Source organism: Myodes glareolus, chromosome 15 (genome assembly GCF_982192425.1).
Source record: "Myodes glareolus chromosome 15, mMyoGla1.1, whole genome shotgun sequence".
Lineage (NCBI taxonomy): Eukaryota > Metazoa > Chordata > Mammalia > Rodentia > Cricetidae > Myodes > Myodes glareolus.
In genome coordinates this window covers 6240516-6259381 of record NC_142040.1, presented here as the reverse complement: position 1 = coordinate 6259381, position 18866 = coordinate 6240516, and the positions used below count along the sequence as shown (strand labels likewise).

At 38.1% G+C, this 18866-nt stretch overlaps 1 protein-coding gene across 21 annotated transcripts in view; it reads right to left on the bottom strand.

Annotated features, from left to right (window-relative positions):
- Window positions 1-18866, bottom strand: part of Arb2a (ARB2 cotranscriptional regulator A) — a 415675-nt gene that overhangs the window by 365454 nt on the left and 31355 nt on the right. For 15 of the 21 annotated variants that reach the window (XM_087896754.1, XM_087896752.1, XM_087896751.1 and 12 more), the window contains exons 2-3: window positions 7533-7634; window positions 5721-5821 (exon numbers count right to left, since the gene is read on the bottom strand). In XM_087896754.1, the coding sequence (XP_087752880.1) occupies window positions 5721-5821; window positions 7533-7634 (203 nt within the window). Of the gene's footprint in view, window positions 1-5720; window positions 5822-7532; window positions 7635-18101; window positions 18226-18866 lie in introns of all 21 variants that reach the window. The other 6 variants (XM_087896755.1, XM_087896759.1, XM_087896757.1 and 3 more) reach the window with 3 other exon arrangements.

Sequence of the window (18866 nt, the reverse complement as noted above, 5' to 3'; positions counted from 1 at the left end):
AGATACAGACACAGAACCTCTGGAAACTGAGAAGCTTCTATAAGACTAAGGATAGAGTCAATAAGCCAAAATGGCAGCCTACTAAATGGGAAAAGTTTCACTAATCCCACATCACACAAAAAACTGATCTCCAAATATTCAAAGAACTCAAAAACTAGACGTAAAATACAAAATAATCCAATCAAAAAATGGGGTACAGATCTAAACAGAATTCTAAACAAAAGAATTGCAAATGCCTGAAAGACATTTAAGGAATTGCTCAACATCCTTAGCCATCAGGAAAATGCAAATCAAAACAACTCTAAGATATATCTTATATCAGTCAGAACGGCTAAGATCAAAAACATCAATGATAGCTTAAGCCAAGAGAGGATGTGGAGTAAGGGGAACACTCCATCATTGCTGGTGGGAATGCAAATTTGTACAACCACTTTAGAAATCAGTATGGCAGTCTCTCAAATATTGGGAATCAATCTACCTCAAGACCCAGCAATACCACTCTTGGGTATATACCAAAAGATGCATACTCATACCACAAGGACATTTGTTCAGCTCTGTTCATAGCAGCATTATTTCAAATAGCCAGAACATATAAACAACCTAGGCACACCTTAATAGAAGAATTGATAAAGAAAAGGTGGTACATTTACATGATGGAGTACTACTCAGAAGTAAAAAAGAAAAAAAACAATGACATCTTGAAATTTGCATGGAAATGGATGGAACTAGAAAACAGCATCCTGGGTGTGGTAACCCAGCCCCAGAACGACAAACATAGTATGCACTCACTCATAAGTGGATGTTAGACATAAAACAAAGATAACCAGTCTATATAGCCCATGAACCCAGAGAAGCTAGGTAACAAGGAGAACCCTAAGAGTGACTGACATACATGGATCCCCTTGGGAAGTGAAAATAGACAAGATCTCCTGAGAAAATTGGGAGGGGGGAAGGAGGGCAGAAGGGAAGGCAGAGGGGCAAAGGGGAGGGATGAGGAGAACATGAGGGAATAGGATGGTTGAGATGCTGGAAGGACAGAGCAAGGAAAGAGGCATCTTGATTGAAGGAGCCATTATGAGGCAAATGAGAAACCTGACACTAGGGAAATTCTCAGGAATCCACAAGAATGAACCCAGCTAAGACCCTAAGCATTAGTGGAGAGTGTGCCTGAACTGGCCTTCCCCTGTAATCAGATGGACCTGGTGACTAATTTTCATCTTAGAACCTTCATCCAGCAACTGAAGAAAGCAGATGCAGAGATTCATAGTTGAGCAATGAGCCAAGCCTCCAGAGACCAGTCCAAGAGTGGGAGGAGTGATAATATGAGCAAAGGAGTCAAGACCATGATGGGAATACCCACAGAAACAGCTGACCTAAGCTAATGAGAGCTCACTGACTCACAGTAGGGGAACCAGAATAGAACCAAACTAGGCTCTCTGAATGTGGGTAACAGTTGTGTGGCTGGGGCAGCAAGTAGGGCAACTAGCACTGGGACCAGGATTTATGCCTAGTGCTTGAACTGGTGGTTTGGAGCCCATTCTCTTTGGAGAGATACCTTACTCAGCCTAGATATAGGGGGGAGGGCCTTGGTTACTCTCTCTGAGGAGTGAGTGGGGGGCCTGGAGTGGGGAAAAGGTGGGGAGAGTGGGAGGAGGGAAGGGAGTAGGAACTGGGATAGGTACTTAAAATGAAAGAAGACTGTTTTTAAAAGGATACATTTAACGTAAAAAAAAAAAAAGAACAAGGTGTGGCTGAAGAACAGGAAGTTGATTACACTGCATTTGAAGACCTGACTCAGAAATGGAATTAATTAGGGGAAAGTGTGCCTACAGAAACATTGGATTCTACAGTTATTCCAAACAAACTCATTCACTACAGTGACAACTGTGTCACTATGATATATAACTAGACTTTATACAATTCATTAGCTAAATACAGGAAATGGAATTCAGTTAGTAATCTTCTATAGCGAATTATCAATGAAACAAGTATTTCAAACATGAAACCAAAAGGCAAGATGGCATAAACAAATCCTGCAATGAGAAGACTTTCCCTTTTCTATCCCAGGCTTTGAGATACACTGAATTCTATGGAACAAGTGATGCCTGCTTGTAGTCAACATACTAGGAGAGAAAACTGATTGGTATGTGAAGCCCAGGGATTTGTTGATCTATGAAACACTGACTTAATGAAATAATGATTTAAGAAATGATGCAGCTTAGCCTGCATTCACATATTTGGGGATATAAATGTATGATATATATATATATATATTTATATATATAAAAACAATTGAAGAAAATGGGTCATGAATTTGAGAGTAAGCAAGGGGGAATACATGGGAAAAGGTAGAAAGGGGAAAGGGAAGGGAAAATGATGTAATTATACTTTAATTTCAAAAAATTCTTAAAGAAATGCATTAAACTGGACATTAGGGGCTCAGTCCAGTGTTCCAATGTGGGTCTCTGCCTCTATCTCCATCTGTCGCCGGACAAAGGTTCTATGGTGATATTCAAGATAGTCATCAGTCTGACTATGGGACAAAGCCATTCAACCACCCTCTCCTCCACTGCCCAGGGTCCTAGCTGGGGACATCCCTGTGGACACCTGGGATCCCTTCTAGATCCAAGCCTCTTGCCAACCCCAAAATGGCTCCCTCACTTAAGATATCTCCTTCCCTGCTCCTATATCCGTCCTTCCTCCATCTCAACCATCCCACTCGCTCAAGCTCTCCTCAATCCTCCCCTTTTCCCTTCTCTCTCCCCCTCCCCCTTACCCCCACCTCACTCGTACCCCCATGCTCCCAACATTTGCCTGGCGATCTTGTCTGCTTCCAATTTCCAGGAGGATCTATATATGTTTTTCTTAGGGTTCACCTTATTACTTAGCTTTGATAGGATCACGAACTATAGGTTCAATGACCTTTGTTTATGGCTAGAATCCACTAATGAGTGAGTACATACCATATTCATCTTTTTGGGTCTGGGTTATCTCACTCAGGAGAGTGTTTTCTATTTCCATTCATTTGCATGCAAAATTCAAGATGTCATTCAAGATGTTTTTTACCACTGAGTAGTACTCTAATGTGTATATGTGCCACACTTTCTTTATTCATTCTTCCATTGAGGGACATCTAGGTTGTTTTCAAGTTCTGGCTATTACAAATAATGCTGCTATGGACCGCGAGGGGTTGGTCCACCCACTGAGACAGTGTGCCTGATCTAATGGGAGCTCACCAAATCCAGCTGGACTAGGACTGAACGGGCATGTGATCAAACTGGACCCTCTGAACGTGACTGACAAGTGGGGCTGACTGAGAAGCCAATGATAATGGCACTGGGATTTGTCTCTACTGCATGTATTGGCTGTTTGAGATTCTAGTCTATTTGGATGCTCACTTTCCTAAGCCTGGTTGGAGGGGGGAGGACCTTGGACTTCCCACAGGGCAGGGTACCCTGCCCTCTCTTGGGACTGAAGAGGAAGGGGGAGAGGGTAAATGCGGAAGCAGGAGGGAAATGGGAGGAGGAGAGGAAGTGGAAATTTTGAATGGTATTATTTATAAAGCAATAAAAAAGAAATTTTAAAAAAGAAATGCATTAAAAATTAAATCCTGTAAGTTTTGTGACCACATAAAAGAAGTTATACTAGTGGAATTTTGTCTTACATTACTTGTTTGCCTGTTTGGTGTGTGTGTGTGTGTGTGTGTGTGTGTGTGTGCGTGCATGTATACCACAAGAGTGTGTGGAGTCAGAAAACAACTCGAGGGAGTCAGTTTTCTCATCCCACCATATGGATTCTGAGGGTCAATCTCAGATAATCAGGCTTAGTAGCAAGTGCCTTGCCATGCTGATCCATCTTTCCAGCCCATTAGATTGATTCGTTATACAAGATGAAGCATTCGGTTTTGAGATAAAGAAAGCAGAAGGTTAAATAATATAGGTATGTACCAAGTACAGTAAGGTACACTTGTTATGCAAGTACTAGACAGGCTGAGGAAGAAGATTCCAAGTTCAAGGCCAGCCTGGGCTACACTGTGAGTTTCAGGTCAGCCTGAATTACACACACACACACACACACACACACAAAAACACCAAAAAAAAACCTGTAAAAATATTGCACATGGTTATGTTTGTAGAATAACAACGTATCTAAAGGAGCTGACAAACATGGATCATAGAAAGGAATAAAATATAAGTGCCATTTAAACAAATATACAAGCACTTTCCTAAGATAAGATTATTATTGTATAGTTATTCTATAATGAAAACACCATAAATTTGCAGTATATAATTCAAGTGGAAATGGGAAAGCACTTTGACATAAGCAGAAGTAATTCTGATCTCTGAATACATTTAAGTTACAAACAGTAAAGAATATTCAAGATTACAACAATTAAACAAATTGTTAACAACAATTAAAGAAAAAGAGGCCATAAATTTGAAAAAGAGCAAGAGAAGATACATAAGAGGGTTTGAAAAGAAAAAAAGAAAGTGGGGAAAATGATGCCATTATATTACCACAAAATTTAAAAAAAAAAGTTGAATAAACTAATGGGAAGTGAAGAACTGCTGAAGATTTAACCTGAAATTGCCTTGTCCCAAAATACAAGTTAGCCTGCACAGTCCTGGAAATGCTGCGTTAAAAACAAGACCACTGGGTCAGAAGACAGACAGCGGAAGTTTCAGGTACCCAATTTCTTTCCTCTAGATACCCTAGATCCAAGATGGAAGCACAGGAATTCTCCTGTGAACTGAACACAGGGGAACTCCATAGTCAAAAGCATAAGCTTAGCAAATCTGGTCTCATGGAAGTCCATGAGTAAGCCTGCCACCTTGGCCACCAATGAAGAGAAAGGGGGTGGTGTCTTTATAATCTTGTAACATTCTCCACCCTTAAAGTCTGTGAGAACATAATACAATGTCCCTGTAAAGAGACTGTAGAACAGAAAGTCAAAACTTCCTCAGACATGCAGAAATGCAAGAGACATAAGAAAAAACTGTCTCATCGTATTTGATGCCCTCCATATTATTTTTTAACTAACAAATATATTAAAAGGTCAATACACCCTCAGGGGAAAAAGTGGTTATCTCAGTAACATATTAAACAAATGTGTCTATATATGTTTTACTAAAAATATGTGATATTGAATAAATGAAATACTTAGCTCCAATGAAAATTCACCAAAATTACAAATGGCACTTTTAAAGGTTTCTTTGGTGAGACCACGTAAAACACCCAGTTTTTGAAGGCGAAATACATTACCAAGTTAGAGGGAAAGAAGAAGAGCTCAGTCTAACTATCTTAATAGCAATCATCAAATAAATAAAGACTTAAAAGAAATGCCCATCTTACTGGCACAGTAGAAGATTCAATCTTTTAAGAAAAAATATTACCAAAAAAAGGTAAAATTTGGTGTAAATTTGTTTTTCCATATAAACAACTTACTGGAAAATACCAAAGTCATATGAAGGATATGTCAGTATAAAAGCAGAAGTTTTCGAATTAAAAACATTCTTCTCTAGTAAATGACTGAAAATTACCAAATACAAAAAGGAAAAAGGATTTTAGAAATCATGTTTTATAGAAAGAGTATGTAAACTGATGCACCGTCCAAACCATTGCTCCTGGTACTCTGAATTGGAAAATGCAGTAAAACAATATCTATGCCATACCTCAACCTTCAAATTAAAAAAGGCAAAGCAGCAATATCCTTGACATACCTCACCCAGAGCTTCGTATCTTTTCTGGTTCCACCTGTGTAAGTCTTCACGGTAGTTAAAAACAAATGGTTCCCCAGTTTTTATGTGTCTTAACTGCCCCTCTAAAAGACAACAAGCAATATTCCAATGATTTAGAATATATCTTAAATAATATGGAACTTATAATAAATAATTATAACTTTTTTAAATATTTGATTTCTTCCTAAATTTTTGTCTTCAAATGCCAATATAATAAACCTATTAAGTATATAAAAGAAGGATCAGAGGAATTTAAAAGCTAGTCTTGATCTTCATCTCAATATTTGAAAGCAAGCTGACACTACTTTAAGGCTACTAAGAACACCTACCAGACAATGCCATAAGCATGGCCTCAGACTTGAAGAAGTTTAGCGGCTACCTGGGAGACAAATGTTGAAAATCTAAGCAATTTTCCAGAAAGTTAGATAGTAATGAAAGAAAGTCAGCAATGCAAAGCTGCCATCTGTGATGTATATGAATAGGGAGGTCCAGAATGATGTGGAACGTAAGCATGCACTGTGTGGTTACCTAGGACAGAAGGGGTTCAGAGCCTTGAGGAACAGTTTTCTATGAGGCCCTAAGACAAGCTGTCAATGGAGACTGGAGAGGAGGAGGAGAGCTAACACCAGCTGAAACTATCCAAACCTTCCTGGACTGGATTTTCTGACACAGAGCAAGTAAGGTCCAAATGAGGCATACAGGGCTCCACGCACCAGTAAGCATTTGGTCATAATATTCCCATCCTGTATGTTAAAGAATCATAGTGTGATATTCTTCACTGAAACATGCCTCATATTTCAAAAATATGTTTCTTTACCATGAGCAATGCTAAATTAGCCATCTAGATCATAGTATTCCAAAAAAAAATTCTCCTTGTGGAAAACATTAAACTTTATTTACTAAAAGGTTTAATTATCAGCCTATTTACAGTGAGAAAAGACAGACCATCTGCCCCTTGCTTTCAACTGAAAGAGTCTAGTAACCAGAAGAAACACAGCCCGCATGGCAACGGCTTTAATCCTTTCTCCCGAACAGGAAATGAAAGATTACTACTTATACATGTTGTGTCATAAGGTATTCCTTATAAAAAAAATATCTGAAAGTGATCAAAGTTTTTACTATCTTCTTCTTAAACTCATGAGTACGCACATACACACGGCAATAAGAGCGGTCCCTTACACCTGTTAAGTGTAAGGGGGACACACTAACACAGTGATGAGTAATCACCATTTGGAGCTAAAACGCAATAGATAGAAATGACAACTACACATTACCTGCCCAAAACAGTAAAAGCCTTCAAATATAATCATGTATTGTGGCTCAGGTATAAAGATTATTTTATCCCAAACTTAAAAAGATTTTAAACAAATGTTTTCCTGAAGAATAATGGAATACTGGGTACTCTGTTTTAAAATACTGCCACATATAATGACTACTAGTCACCTCATTTGAAATAGCATATTAAAGAATGAGGCTTTCTCTTATAGTTCAGTTAGGAGTTTCTAGTTAGATACTAGAGTAGAATGCTCAAAGTAAAAAAAAAAGTATATTTAAATGAAGTCAAATTATTGTCTTTTAACTTATGAGACTTGTCAACTACAGAAAACTGTTTCCTAATTCTTTTATTAGAATGAAGGAGTTCACTATACAAAGATAAGTCCTGATCTCCCGAAAATCCTGCAAAATATTCTAGTTAGGTAGTTGAGAGTAACTAATATGTTTCCTATGATTCTATAAACACTGTTAAGTAAATTATACATATACATATATGTGTGTATAATGTACAGCACTTACTTTCATTAAAAGCATATTCAAATCCTTCCAGAGTGTCAGGAAAATCAAGAGGTGGTTCATCCTTCTTCATGAGTTCATCCAAATCAATCCTAGACAGCAAATCTAAAAACAAAGTGACAGGAACTGACATGAGACTTACTCAGGTTCATGGCTCACTGAGAATACAAGTAAAGGCTGTATTTTTAATTGCTTTAAAGTATTCCTTTATTCTAGTAGATTAATTTTATCTGTTGTTTTAACTGATGATGCTATTAAAATTTAAGTTCCAAAAATGCTGTATTTTGATCTAACACAGTATCAACACAAGTACTTTCCAAATCATAATTCCCTAAGTAATCACAACTCGCATTCTCAAAATAATCTACTAAGTTTTTCCCTTCAAAATAGCTATTTGTTTGTACCTCATTAACCTTAGTCTACGATTTCAGGTTTCAGATATTAATGTAACATTTCAAAGACCACAAAATTTTACTATAAATGAGCTATAGTTTGTGAATAGAAGAACTAATTGCAAATGCAAAACTGATATCATTATATATTAATACATTTTATGAGAAATAATAAAATAAGACATGTTGACTAGAAATGCCTAATTGATACTAAAACAGTTTCTATTCTTCACAATACTGAATTTCACAAGTCAAGAAAGGCAGCCAGGCAGGTGTGGTGGGGCATGCCTTTAATCCCTGCACTAGGGAGGCACTAGGGAGTTTGAGGCCAAGAATACTCAGGGGAACTTTATACAAACAAAAACAACAACAAAAAAGGTCCAAAGGCTGTTTTATTAGATAGATAGATAGATAGATAGATAGATAGATAGATAGATAGATAGATAGATAGATAGATAGATAGATAGATATAAACTAAATTTAAACTGTTTTCTGGAATAATTTCCAGCAGATGGAAAAGTTGAAAGATGGTAAAGTGTATCCCCTTACCTGATTTCCTATATAGACAACAAGTTCCATTACAAGTTTGTCCACCTAGAACACTGCACTAAACTCTTCAAGTATTTTCTCACAACTGCCTTTGAAGGGGAAAGTATCTAATATTTTCTCCTAAGAGATCATTTCTGTCTGTTTCCTGTGGTGCCCTAGTTTTCTGAAGAAGCATCACAAAGATGACTACAGTCCTTACCACATGTTGAGAATATGACATGCACAGAACGTCACTGATAACTACCCTTCATCAGTTGGATGAGGTTTGGCAGGCTTCTCCACTGTGATGTCAGTTTTTCCTTTGCATAGCCTGTCTTTAGAAGTGACGGAGTCCCACTGACTTTCAGGTGACAGCAAAGGAGTCATGCTCTCTCTCCTGAAGTAAGGAACACTGCGACACATCACTGGTCACCCTTCTACACTGACACACATCACTGGTCACCCTTCTACACTGACACACATCACTGGTCACCCTTCTACACTGACACACATCACTGGTCACCCTTCTACACTGACACACATCACTGGTCACCCTTCTACATGACACACATCACTGGTCACTCTTCTACACTGACACACATCACTGGTCACCCTTCTACACTGACACACATCACTGGTCACCCTTCTACATGACATACATCACTGGTCACCCTTCTACATGACACACATCACTGGTCACTCTTCTACACTGACACACATCACTGGTCACTCTTCTACACTGACACACATCACTGGTCACTCTTTGGTATGAAAGTCAGCCTCACTTTCTCCCTTTCACAACCTCTCCAGCATTTATTAACAGCAAACGACCCAGGAATGCTTACTATATATTCTAAGTAACAACCCAACACTACAACCTTTATTTTTTTTATAAATAGTACACTCTTTTGATTGTCTCTTGTTCCCTTTAGATGAGATTTCATCTTCTTGATATTGAAGGGTTTTGAGATCTTCTTCCTTTCTTATTGTTATAAAGCATACCATGCTTATCTTGCATCTTCTCTGCTCCAACCCTAAAATATTTTGACAACAGAGTCTTTAACAATAACTTAGATCCAGGCACACTGCCTCAAAAGTTTGAGACAGAAGGATCTTGAGTTCAAGGCCAACCCAGGATGCACAAAAAAAAAAATCAATAAACGTTGTGAAAACCCTGAAGGCTAGATATGTAGCATAATGGTACAACACTTGTCTGGCACTCAATAGGCCCTAGAATCCATTATCGGTAAAAGTAACAACAATAACAATAAAGTAAGTAAAAAATAAATTGCACTTAATATAACGAACTCTAATGTGTGTGACTATTGATGCCTAAATTTTACAAATGTGCAAAGCAATGCCAGACATTAATAATATGGAAAATTGTGAGACAGAGAGATGTTGCTATGCATGGCAAGTCTATTATCTGCTTATGAGAATTAATTTTATGCGTCAACCTATGGTGCCCAGGTACTTGGTCAAACACTATTATAGACATTAGCATAAAGATATTTTTAGATTCTTTTTCTTCTTTCTTTTCTTTTAGCTTTTCATAACATGGTGTAGTATGAAGAGGGGCAGGCTGCATCCCACCACCCGGCTAGCTTAACCCCCAAAATAATTACACAGAAACTGTATTCATTTAAACACTGCCTGGCCCATTATATCCAGCCTCTTCTTGGCTAACTCTCACATCTTGCTTTAACCCTTATCTAGTAATCTGTGTATCACCATGGGGTCGTGGCTTACTGGGACGATTCTAACCTACGTCCATCTCAGGCCAGAGAATCATGGTGTCTGCCACATTGCCTTTTCCCCAGCATTCTGTTCTGTCTACTCAGCCCACCTAAGGGCTGCCCTATCAAAAGGCCAAGGCAGTTTTCTTTATTCAAACAATGTAAGCAACACATAGAAAGAAGACCCTCCCACAACAACATAGTATCTCCAAATAGCATCCCTTGCTGTCCTGGAACTCGATTTGTAAACCAGGCTGGCCTTGAACTCAAGAACACAGAGAACTACCTGCCTCTTCCTCCTGAGTGCTAGCATTAATGGTATGCATCAGCAAAGCCTGGCTAGATGTATTCTTTTAAGTCATAAACCTGGGATCAATAATGTAAGTGAACTATATCCAGTAAATGAAGGTTTTCTTGTGAACTCAGATTTAAGACTGAATTCTGAACTTTTCCCTGAATTTCAAGCTCCCAAGTGGCTCTACAGTTTCTCATTCTATTTTTCTCTTTTCATCTCTCCTCTCCACCCCATCTCACTCTCCCCACTTCCCATTCATGCAATGTAAATGTACACATACATATATATGTACACATCCATATTGAGTCATCACTATATTATATCACTTCAAGCACAGACCCCATAAACAGTTAATATGGAATAGGCAATACCATATAAATTTGTCTACATACATTCTAATGTTTACACAATTATGAAACTGCCTAGCAACACATTTCTTGGTCTTAAGTATACATAACTCTGTGAGTATAAAATTCTATTCATTTTGCTTCTCTATAAAACCTTGACTAAACTGTTCCTCAATTTTTATAACCCAAAAATTGCTCTAAAAGTCAACTCTTTTAATAAAAAAATGAACTAGTCAAATAAAAGAAGGAAGAAAGTACAAGCCAAATAAAGAACAGAAGGTACACCAGTACAACACAACTAAACACTGTACACAGTTACAAAGCATAAATAAATGGCCTTCACACCCCAAATAAAATGCTAGAGGGGTTCCCAGGTCCAAGCAGAGATCCCCAGATTATTCCCTGGGCAGCAGAGGAGAGGGTGCATGAACTGGCCTCGTCCCATAACCATACTGATGAATATTTTGCATATCACCATAGAACCTTCATCTGGCAATGGATGGAGATAGAGACAGAGTCCCACATTGGAGCATTGGACTTAGCTCCCTAGGTCCAAATGAGGAGCAGAAGGAGGGAGAATGTGAGCAAGGAAGTCAGGATCACGAGGGGTGCATCCACCCACTGAGACAATGGAACTGATCTAATGCGAGCTCACCAAGGCCAGCTGGACTGGGGAGCATGTGATCAAAATGGATACTCTGAACGTGGCTGGCAATGAAGGCTGACTGAGAAGCCAAGGATAATGGCATTGGGATTTAATTCTGCTGCATGGACTAACTTTGTGGGAGTCTGGTTTGTTTGGATGCTCACCTTTAAAGACCTGTATGGATTGGGGAGGACCTTGGACTTCCCATGGGACATGGAACCATGACTGCTCTTAAGACTAGAGAGGGAGGGGGAGGTGGGAAGGGAGAGGTGGGGAGGGGAAGGTGGGGAGGGGGAAGTGGGGAGGGGGAGGGAAAAGGGAGGCGGGGAAAGAACTGGAAATTTTTAATAAATAAATAAATATTTTTAAAAAAGCTATTCCACAAAAACTCATGAGTTATTTTTATGATAGGACACATAAAGACATAAAACTGAAAGTAAAGGGACTGGAAACACTAAAATATAAACACTAATCAAAATTTAATCTGTAGTTGCCACATTATTACTAGAAAAGGTACACTCCAGGGAGGTAAAAAGCAAATACATGAGAGAACTAGAAACATGCATGTCATAATGAGGAAGGGTAAATTCTTCAGAAGCATGTAACAACCTAAACTGTATCTATACCAATGTTGAGGGAAACCAGAAAGAGCTAAAACAACCAAAAAGGAAAAAAGTCCATAATTAAAGCTGGAGTTTCAATACCTTTTCATATTAATGAACAGAGCAAGAACACAGAAAACAGAAAAGGGCATAAAATACTAAGTATCAATTCAATCTAAGTTATTTATATAAATCACTAAATAGCTATTTAGCATCCTCTTGTGTTTTAAGTACTCATTACTAATTTTAATTAAATTTAAAATTACAATATATTTACATCACTTTTACCTTTCCCTATTCTCCCTCTATAATCCCTCCTATATCCCATCCCTCTAAGCCTTTCCAGCTCACTCTCTTTCTTATTGTGGCTACATATAAATATATGTATACATATAAATATATGTGTACATATAAATATATGTATATAAATACAGCCCATTGAGTCATTTAGTATGGCTGTGTTTACAGGATTTCATGGCTAACCAGTTTTTATCGGATAGCCAATTAAGGGGCTCATCTCTGGAAATGCTAATTCTCCCTCTCTCGTCAGTCACTGGAAACTTAGCCAACTACCTGGGACTAGTGGGGTCATAGATGCCAGACTAGCATAATTCCCAACTTCATTCTAAACCTGACACCCACAGATGAATGTAGCTCTCGCCCCTTACCAAAGAAGCTTCTCTTTTCAGAACACAAGACATAATGCAAAGATCAACAGACCACAGATGCTGGAGTCCAGCATCAATGGAGAGAACTACAACACAACTCCTGCACCTGAGACTCGGGGAACGTTCAGGAAGTGGGGCCAAATGATTCTAAGAGTCAGTGGACCAGAAAGACTGCTGTGACATTATGTCTCCTAGAAACAACAGAAAAGCTTCACCCACAATACCTCAACAGAATGGCTACCTAAACAAGACCTGAATATTATGAATAGGCATGCTACCTAAGAAAAAGGATTCCATCTCTTGAGAAAGAACTATGGGCAAGTCAATACCTCTGGAAAGGGCACAGGAAACATTCACAAAAATAGCTGATATTCCAGGCTATAAAATAAGTCTCAGTGAATTTTAAAAAATGGAAATCATATAAACCAAACCATTAACCAAAATAACAATAATCTAAAATTCAACGAAGGAAATCTCTCGGGGGGGAAAAAATCCAATTCTGAGCTGGGCGTGAAGGCACACTCCTTTAATCCCAGCACTTCAGAAGCAATGGCAGGACATCTTCCTGAGTTCAAGAGCAGCAGGGCTACACAATGAAACCCTGAGTAAAAAACAAACAAACAAACAAACAATTGTTGCCTATTATTATTTTTTTTTTAATCTTAATAGAAGACAGAGGAAGGGGAAGGAAGGAAGGGAACTGGCTAAAAAGAGGACCAAGGAAGGTTGGGAGGCATGCAAGAGCATACCAATAGAGGCAAGCTTGCAGGGGTCAGAGGACAACTCTCTCAAGTAGTTCTCTCCTGCCACCTTGTGGGATCCAGATAAATAGGTTTGTACATAAGCAACTCTACTCATTGAATCATCCCATAAGTCACCCTTGTGGACTACATCTGGAATTGACTAAAACCTCTGTGAAGAAAATTTTTAATTAAATCATTTGAAGTGGCAAGATCACACCTGGGCCACACCTTTTCATGATCACCTGTAATAGTGATATGGAAGAGGGAAGATTTTGCTTTCTCTGCTTGCCCTTGCTCTCACTGGCAAGTTCATTCCTTCACTGGCATTAGAGCCTACTTCCTTAGGATTCTAGTATATACTGAAGACCAGCTGGGATCTCTAGCCTTCGACTGATCAACTACTAGATTCTGAGGTTTTCTGTTCACAGAGAGCCATTGATAGACTAATTGGATCACAGCCAGTAAATCATTCTAATACACACTTAGATAGATAGATAGATAGATAGATAGATAGATAGATAGATAGATAGATAGATAGATATGGATAGATGGGATGGATAAATAGACAGACAGACAGATGATATATAGACACATTCTATCATTTCTGTTCCTCTAGGAAACTCTAATATAAACCCAAATTCAATTATTAAACACAAATTATATTTTAGAACAACTTCTTAGTTAAAAAAAAAAGTAAGTCACACAAATTTTTACAAAGTCCTAACTGAATGAAATGAAAAAAAAAATACATCAGAGTTTGTTGGAGTCAGGAAGCTGGGCTCCATCTCAGCAGCAGAGCACTCACTGGTCTAAAATTTATGAAATTTAGCACAAGCAGTGCTTACAGGGAAAATGGCATTAAATCCTTGAACGGATGTTCTTTAATCTACAATGAAGTTCATCCCGATAAACTGAGCAAAAGTTGAAAACATCTTAAGTTGACAATGTGCTGAATGTACCAAAGTTTCCCTCATCATAGCTCAGCAACACCACACAGCACTGGCTATTTAGTTATTCACGGGGCAGACTGGCTGAGCTCAGTATGGCCAGCTGGAACCACAACAGCATACCATAATGTGTCACACATTTCTGGTCTTCCATAGAGACAATGATCTATGACACCATACTTTGGTTTCAAATAAGTTTTTTAAGTATGTAGCAAGTAAAACTAAAAGAACAAATACCAAGTGGCATATAGAAAGCATTAGATAGCAAGACATCATCAAATCACATTTACAGCATCCAGCAGTAAGCCACGGGGGAGGAGACAATCATACTGAAGTCTATTGCTAAGTTTCTGGCTCCTCATTCTCACTGCAAATGTTTTTATGGTACAAGATAAAAGATAGCAAACTTGGTTGGAAATGGTTTGCCTTCTAGCTGTTCTAAAGGTGGTAATGTTTTTAACACCATTATCAGTGCTGTTTCTTTTTTGCCTATTACGAAGTTACAGCCTGCCCTGAGACAGGAAGTTTTGGAGCACACTTGAAATAAACATGCTGCAGTCTGGGACAAAAAAGCCTTCTTTACTCCCAGAGTCTGTCTTCAACAACCCTAAGCAACACGTGATAACTATTAGCATAATGCACATTACAAAAAGTTGGAGAAAGAATCAAAATTCAAATTTGTGAGTGAAATTTCTATGATGCATACTACTTCCTAAAGCTGAAGCAAGTCTGGTACAAAGGAAGAAGTCTTGAACACATTACCTGTGCTGGCTGGAATGAGAACACCCCCACAGGTTTGTATGTCTGAACACCTAACCCGAACTGGTGGAAGTGTTTAGAAGGATTACAAGGTGTGGTCTTGTTGGAAGAGGCGTATCACTGGAAGTGGACTGAGATTTCAAAGGTCAACACCCATCCCAAGTGGCTCTTTCTGTCTCATGCTTGTGAATCCATGCAAGTTCTCAGCTGTAACACTAATGCCATCCTTGCCTACCTGTTGCCATACACTGTACTATGATGGTTATGGACTCTAATCCTATGAAACTATGAGCCCCAAATTTAAATTTTATGAATGTTATACCAATAAATTCAACAACAGTGGTAGAAATGGAAATGTTCCTTATTAAACAGCCTGATCTAACAAAATCAACTCAAACTATCACAAATAGTTCTATATCTACTCAATAAACATATTAAAACTTCAAAACACTCCATAAAGTTGGAGGAGAACTGCTTATTGGTTCCCTGCTGCTTAGCCCCAAAATAATCACACAGAAACTGTATTAATTAAATCACAGCTTGGTCCATGAGCTCTAGCTTCTAACTGGCTAACTCTTACATATAAATTTAACCTATTTACATTAATCTGTATATCACCATGAGGTCATGGTCTACCAGCAAAGTTTCAGCACATCTATCTCCAGCGGTGGCTTCCTGACTCCGCCCTCCTTCTCCCATCATACAGCCTAGCTTTCCCTGCATAGTTCTGTTCTTCCCTGCCATAGGCTCAAAGCAGTTCTTTATTCATTAATCAATAAAAGCAGCACATAGACAGAAGGACCTCCCACATCAATAAGCTATAATAAATTTTAACATTTTATAACATACTTGGATATACTTTATGAAAGTAAATGATAAAGCAGACTATTATCAAAATATAGTCTATGCAATTGTGATATACCTAACCTTTAAAAGATATATGTTCCTGCCAGGCGATGGTGGTGCAAACTTTAAATCTCAGCACTTGGGGAAGCAGAGGCAGGTGGATCTCAGTGAGTTTGAGGTCAGCCTAGTCTACACAATGAACTCTAGGACAGGCTCTAGACCTACAGAAAAACCTGTCTCAAAAACAAAAACAAAAAAAAATGTATTTCTATAATATACATAATATCTGAAAAGATTTTCAAAACTGTCTTACCCTGTCTTGGCAAGATTTGACAGTTTTTGCTTATCCATTTCCGGATATTATTTTGTCAGTGGTTGAGGTATGGGCAGTTCCTTGTCCAAAGGTCGGTTTTGCCAAGAAGAAGACAAGCTCCAAGTGGAGTGTCTCTGGTGCTCAACAATCTCTCAGGAATAGATCGGTGTTGGCAGAAGCGATTGTGTCTCACTACCACAGAACTCTAAGTTAGATTAAATGTCATTTTTACAGTTCTTTAAAGAGGCTGAAGATTATATATATATATATATATGTATGTATGTATGTATGTATCTATACATCTATGTATCTAAAAAAACACCTTTATAGACCTGGATGGAGGGGGGAGGACCTTGGACTTCCCATGAGGCAGGGAACCCTGACTGCTATTAGGACTAGAAAGGAAGGGGAAGGTGTGGAGGGGGAGGGAAAAGAGAGACGGGGAGGAGGTGGGAATATTTAATAAATAAATAAATTTAAGAAAAGAAAAAAAACCCAATTAGTCTAACTATAAATATGACAAACATAGATGACTATTGATCTATAATTCATAATAGTTATCTAACTTAAAGACTAAGACAATAAACAACTGTGCAATAAATGAGGACAATGACTTCCAAATGTAAACAATGTACAAGCATCTTGATCAGAGGTAGAAATGTACACTGCGATATGGTAAATATATATATCAATATATAAACAATATATATGTATCTTAATTAGAGGTAGAAATACACACTGCAATATGGTAAATATATTTATATCAACACATAAAAAGTGTTTTAAACAGTTGCATACAATATTAATATAATTTAACTTTGTGTTCATATATAAGAATCTATACCAATGTAATTGTTTATAAACAGCCCTCTGCAGAACTAGGAAAGGAGGCTAGTAGCTGGAAGCGGAATCCAAAGCAAGAAAGAGCGTGCACAGCTACTGCTGCTTTAAAAAGCAGCAGAGACCACGCCCAAGTGGGCTGGTATCTTAAAAGGCTTTAGGCTGAAGGAGCAGAAGGAGCTCCTGCAGCATGTGTTGGCTCACAATCCTAGGAAAAGTCAGCCCATCACGGAGGAGAAGGCACAGACTTCCATCAGAAGAGCCCTCCCCCTTAAGGCTCACACAGGAAGAGCCTGCCTCCTGAAGGCTTCAGAGTCTTCAAACCAGCAATGCAGGCTGTGGGAGACATTTCAAATGCTAAGCATAACAGAAGTACAAATTATTGATTCTTATTTTGTTACCCAGTTAAAAGCTGAGTAATAAACTTCCTCTAAAGATAAAATTATATTAGATAGCAAACTGAAACACAAAACATGTAGAGCTCAGAATTCCCCAACAGTACCTAAGATAAACTCCTTCTGAGGGAATAATATGGAGCAGCTTGCACAAAACATCTCCAGTCCCAGTTAACATAATAGCAGAAGACAGGAAGACCAGATTATGAGACGACACTCCACTCAGCAAAATACGGATACTGATCTTGATTGAAAAGTCTTGAAAGTGTTTGTTTTGCCATTAAATGATGACCTTGAGCAGGAAGAGCATTAAAAAGTCTTTTATCTGTGAAATGTTGAGTCTATGATTCATTTCAGGAATTGTAATGGTTGCTGTGAGCAAAATAAATACTTGCAAATAGCTTAGGCACTGACGTTTTTATGTTACAACTGAAATGAACAAAGAGTACCTAAATATTTCTACACTTTGATTATGCACACTGAAATTTTCCTGAAAAAGTAATTTAAGTATGTACCTTTCAAGGCTGTAGTCTTTTCTCTTTCATCTGGACCTCCCTGCTGGATTTGTGCCATGTTTATCCAAATTGGCAAGAAAATTAAAGAGCTCAAGGAAATAGACATCGATCTTCAGAAGACAGTCTAGAATGAATGAAAGTGATAAATTAAGCTCTACCCAAAGCCTACCTACTCTATGAAAGATTCTGAACTCCTACAAAAGAAAGAGAATAACTTCCTACCTTGATGCCACTCTACTTTGTGGATGTCTACACCTTATTATTTACCTGCTTCAAATGATAGTATCATGTGTCATCTTATTCAGCTAGGAGCTTACAGCTTTCTGTTGTTGTTATAGCATGAATAGCACCAAACACAAATTCTTTGCTCAACTAAACTTAGCTCCTAATCAGCCAATGGTATTTGCTTGTGTGTGGGCCTGTGTGCATGTTTGAGACACACTTTGTCTATGTAGCCCAAGCTAGCTTAGACTGCATAATCCCTTTTCCTCAGTTATGATCATCTATTTTAAATCTTCAGGTAATTTTGAAAGTGAAATTTAATGTAAACTGTAAGTATGTGCCATTTAGAAGGTCAGAATATTCTCATCTAAAATGCAAGATAGTTACTAAGGGAAAAATACATAAATGTATAAAGTAACTATAAATAGACTAAAGTTTAATTAAAAATACAACTTTACAAAAAAAGAAGCTTTTAAAAAGAAACTATGCTTACTTCACTGTCTGAAAGCTATACTCTATAAATGGCACTCCAGTAAATAGCAT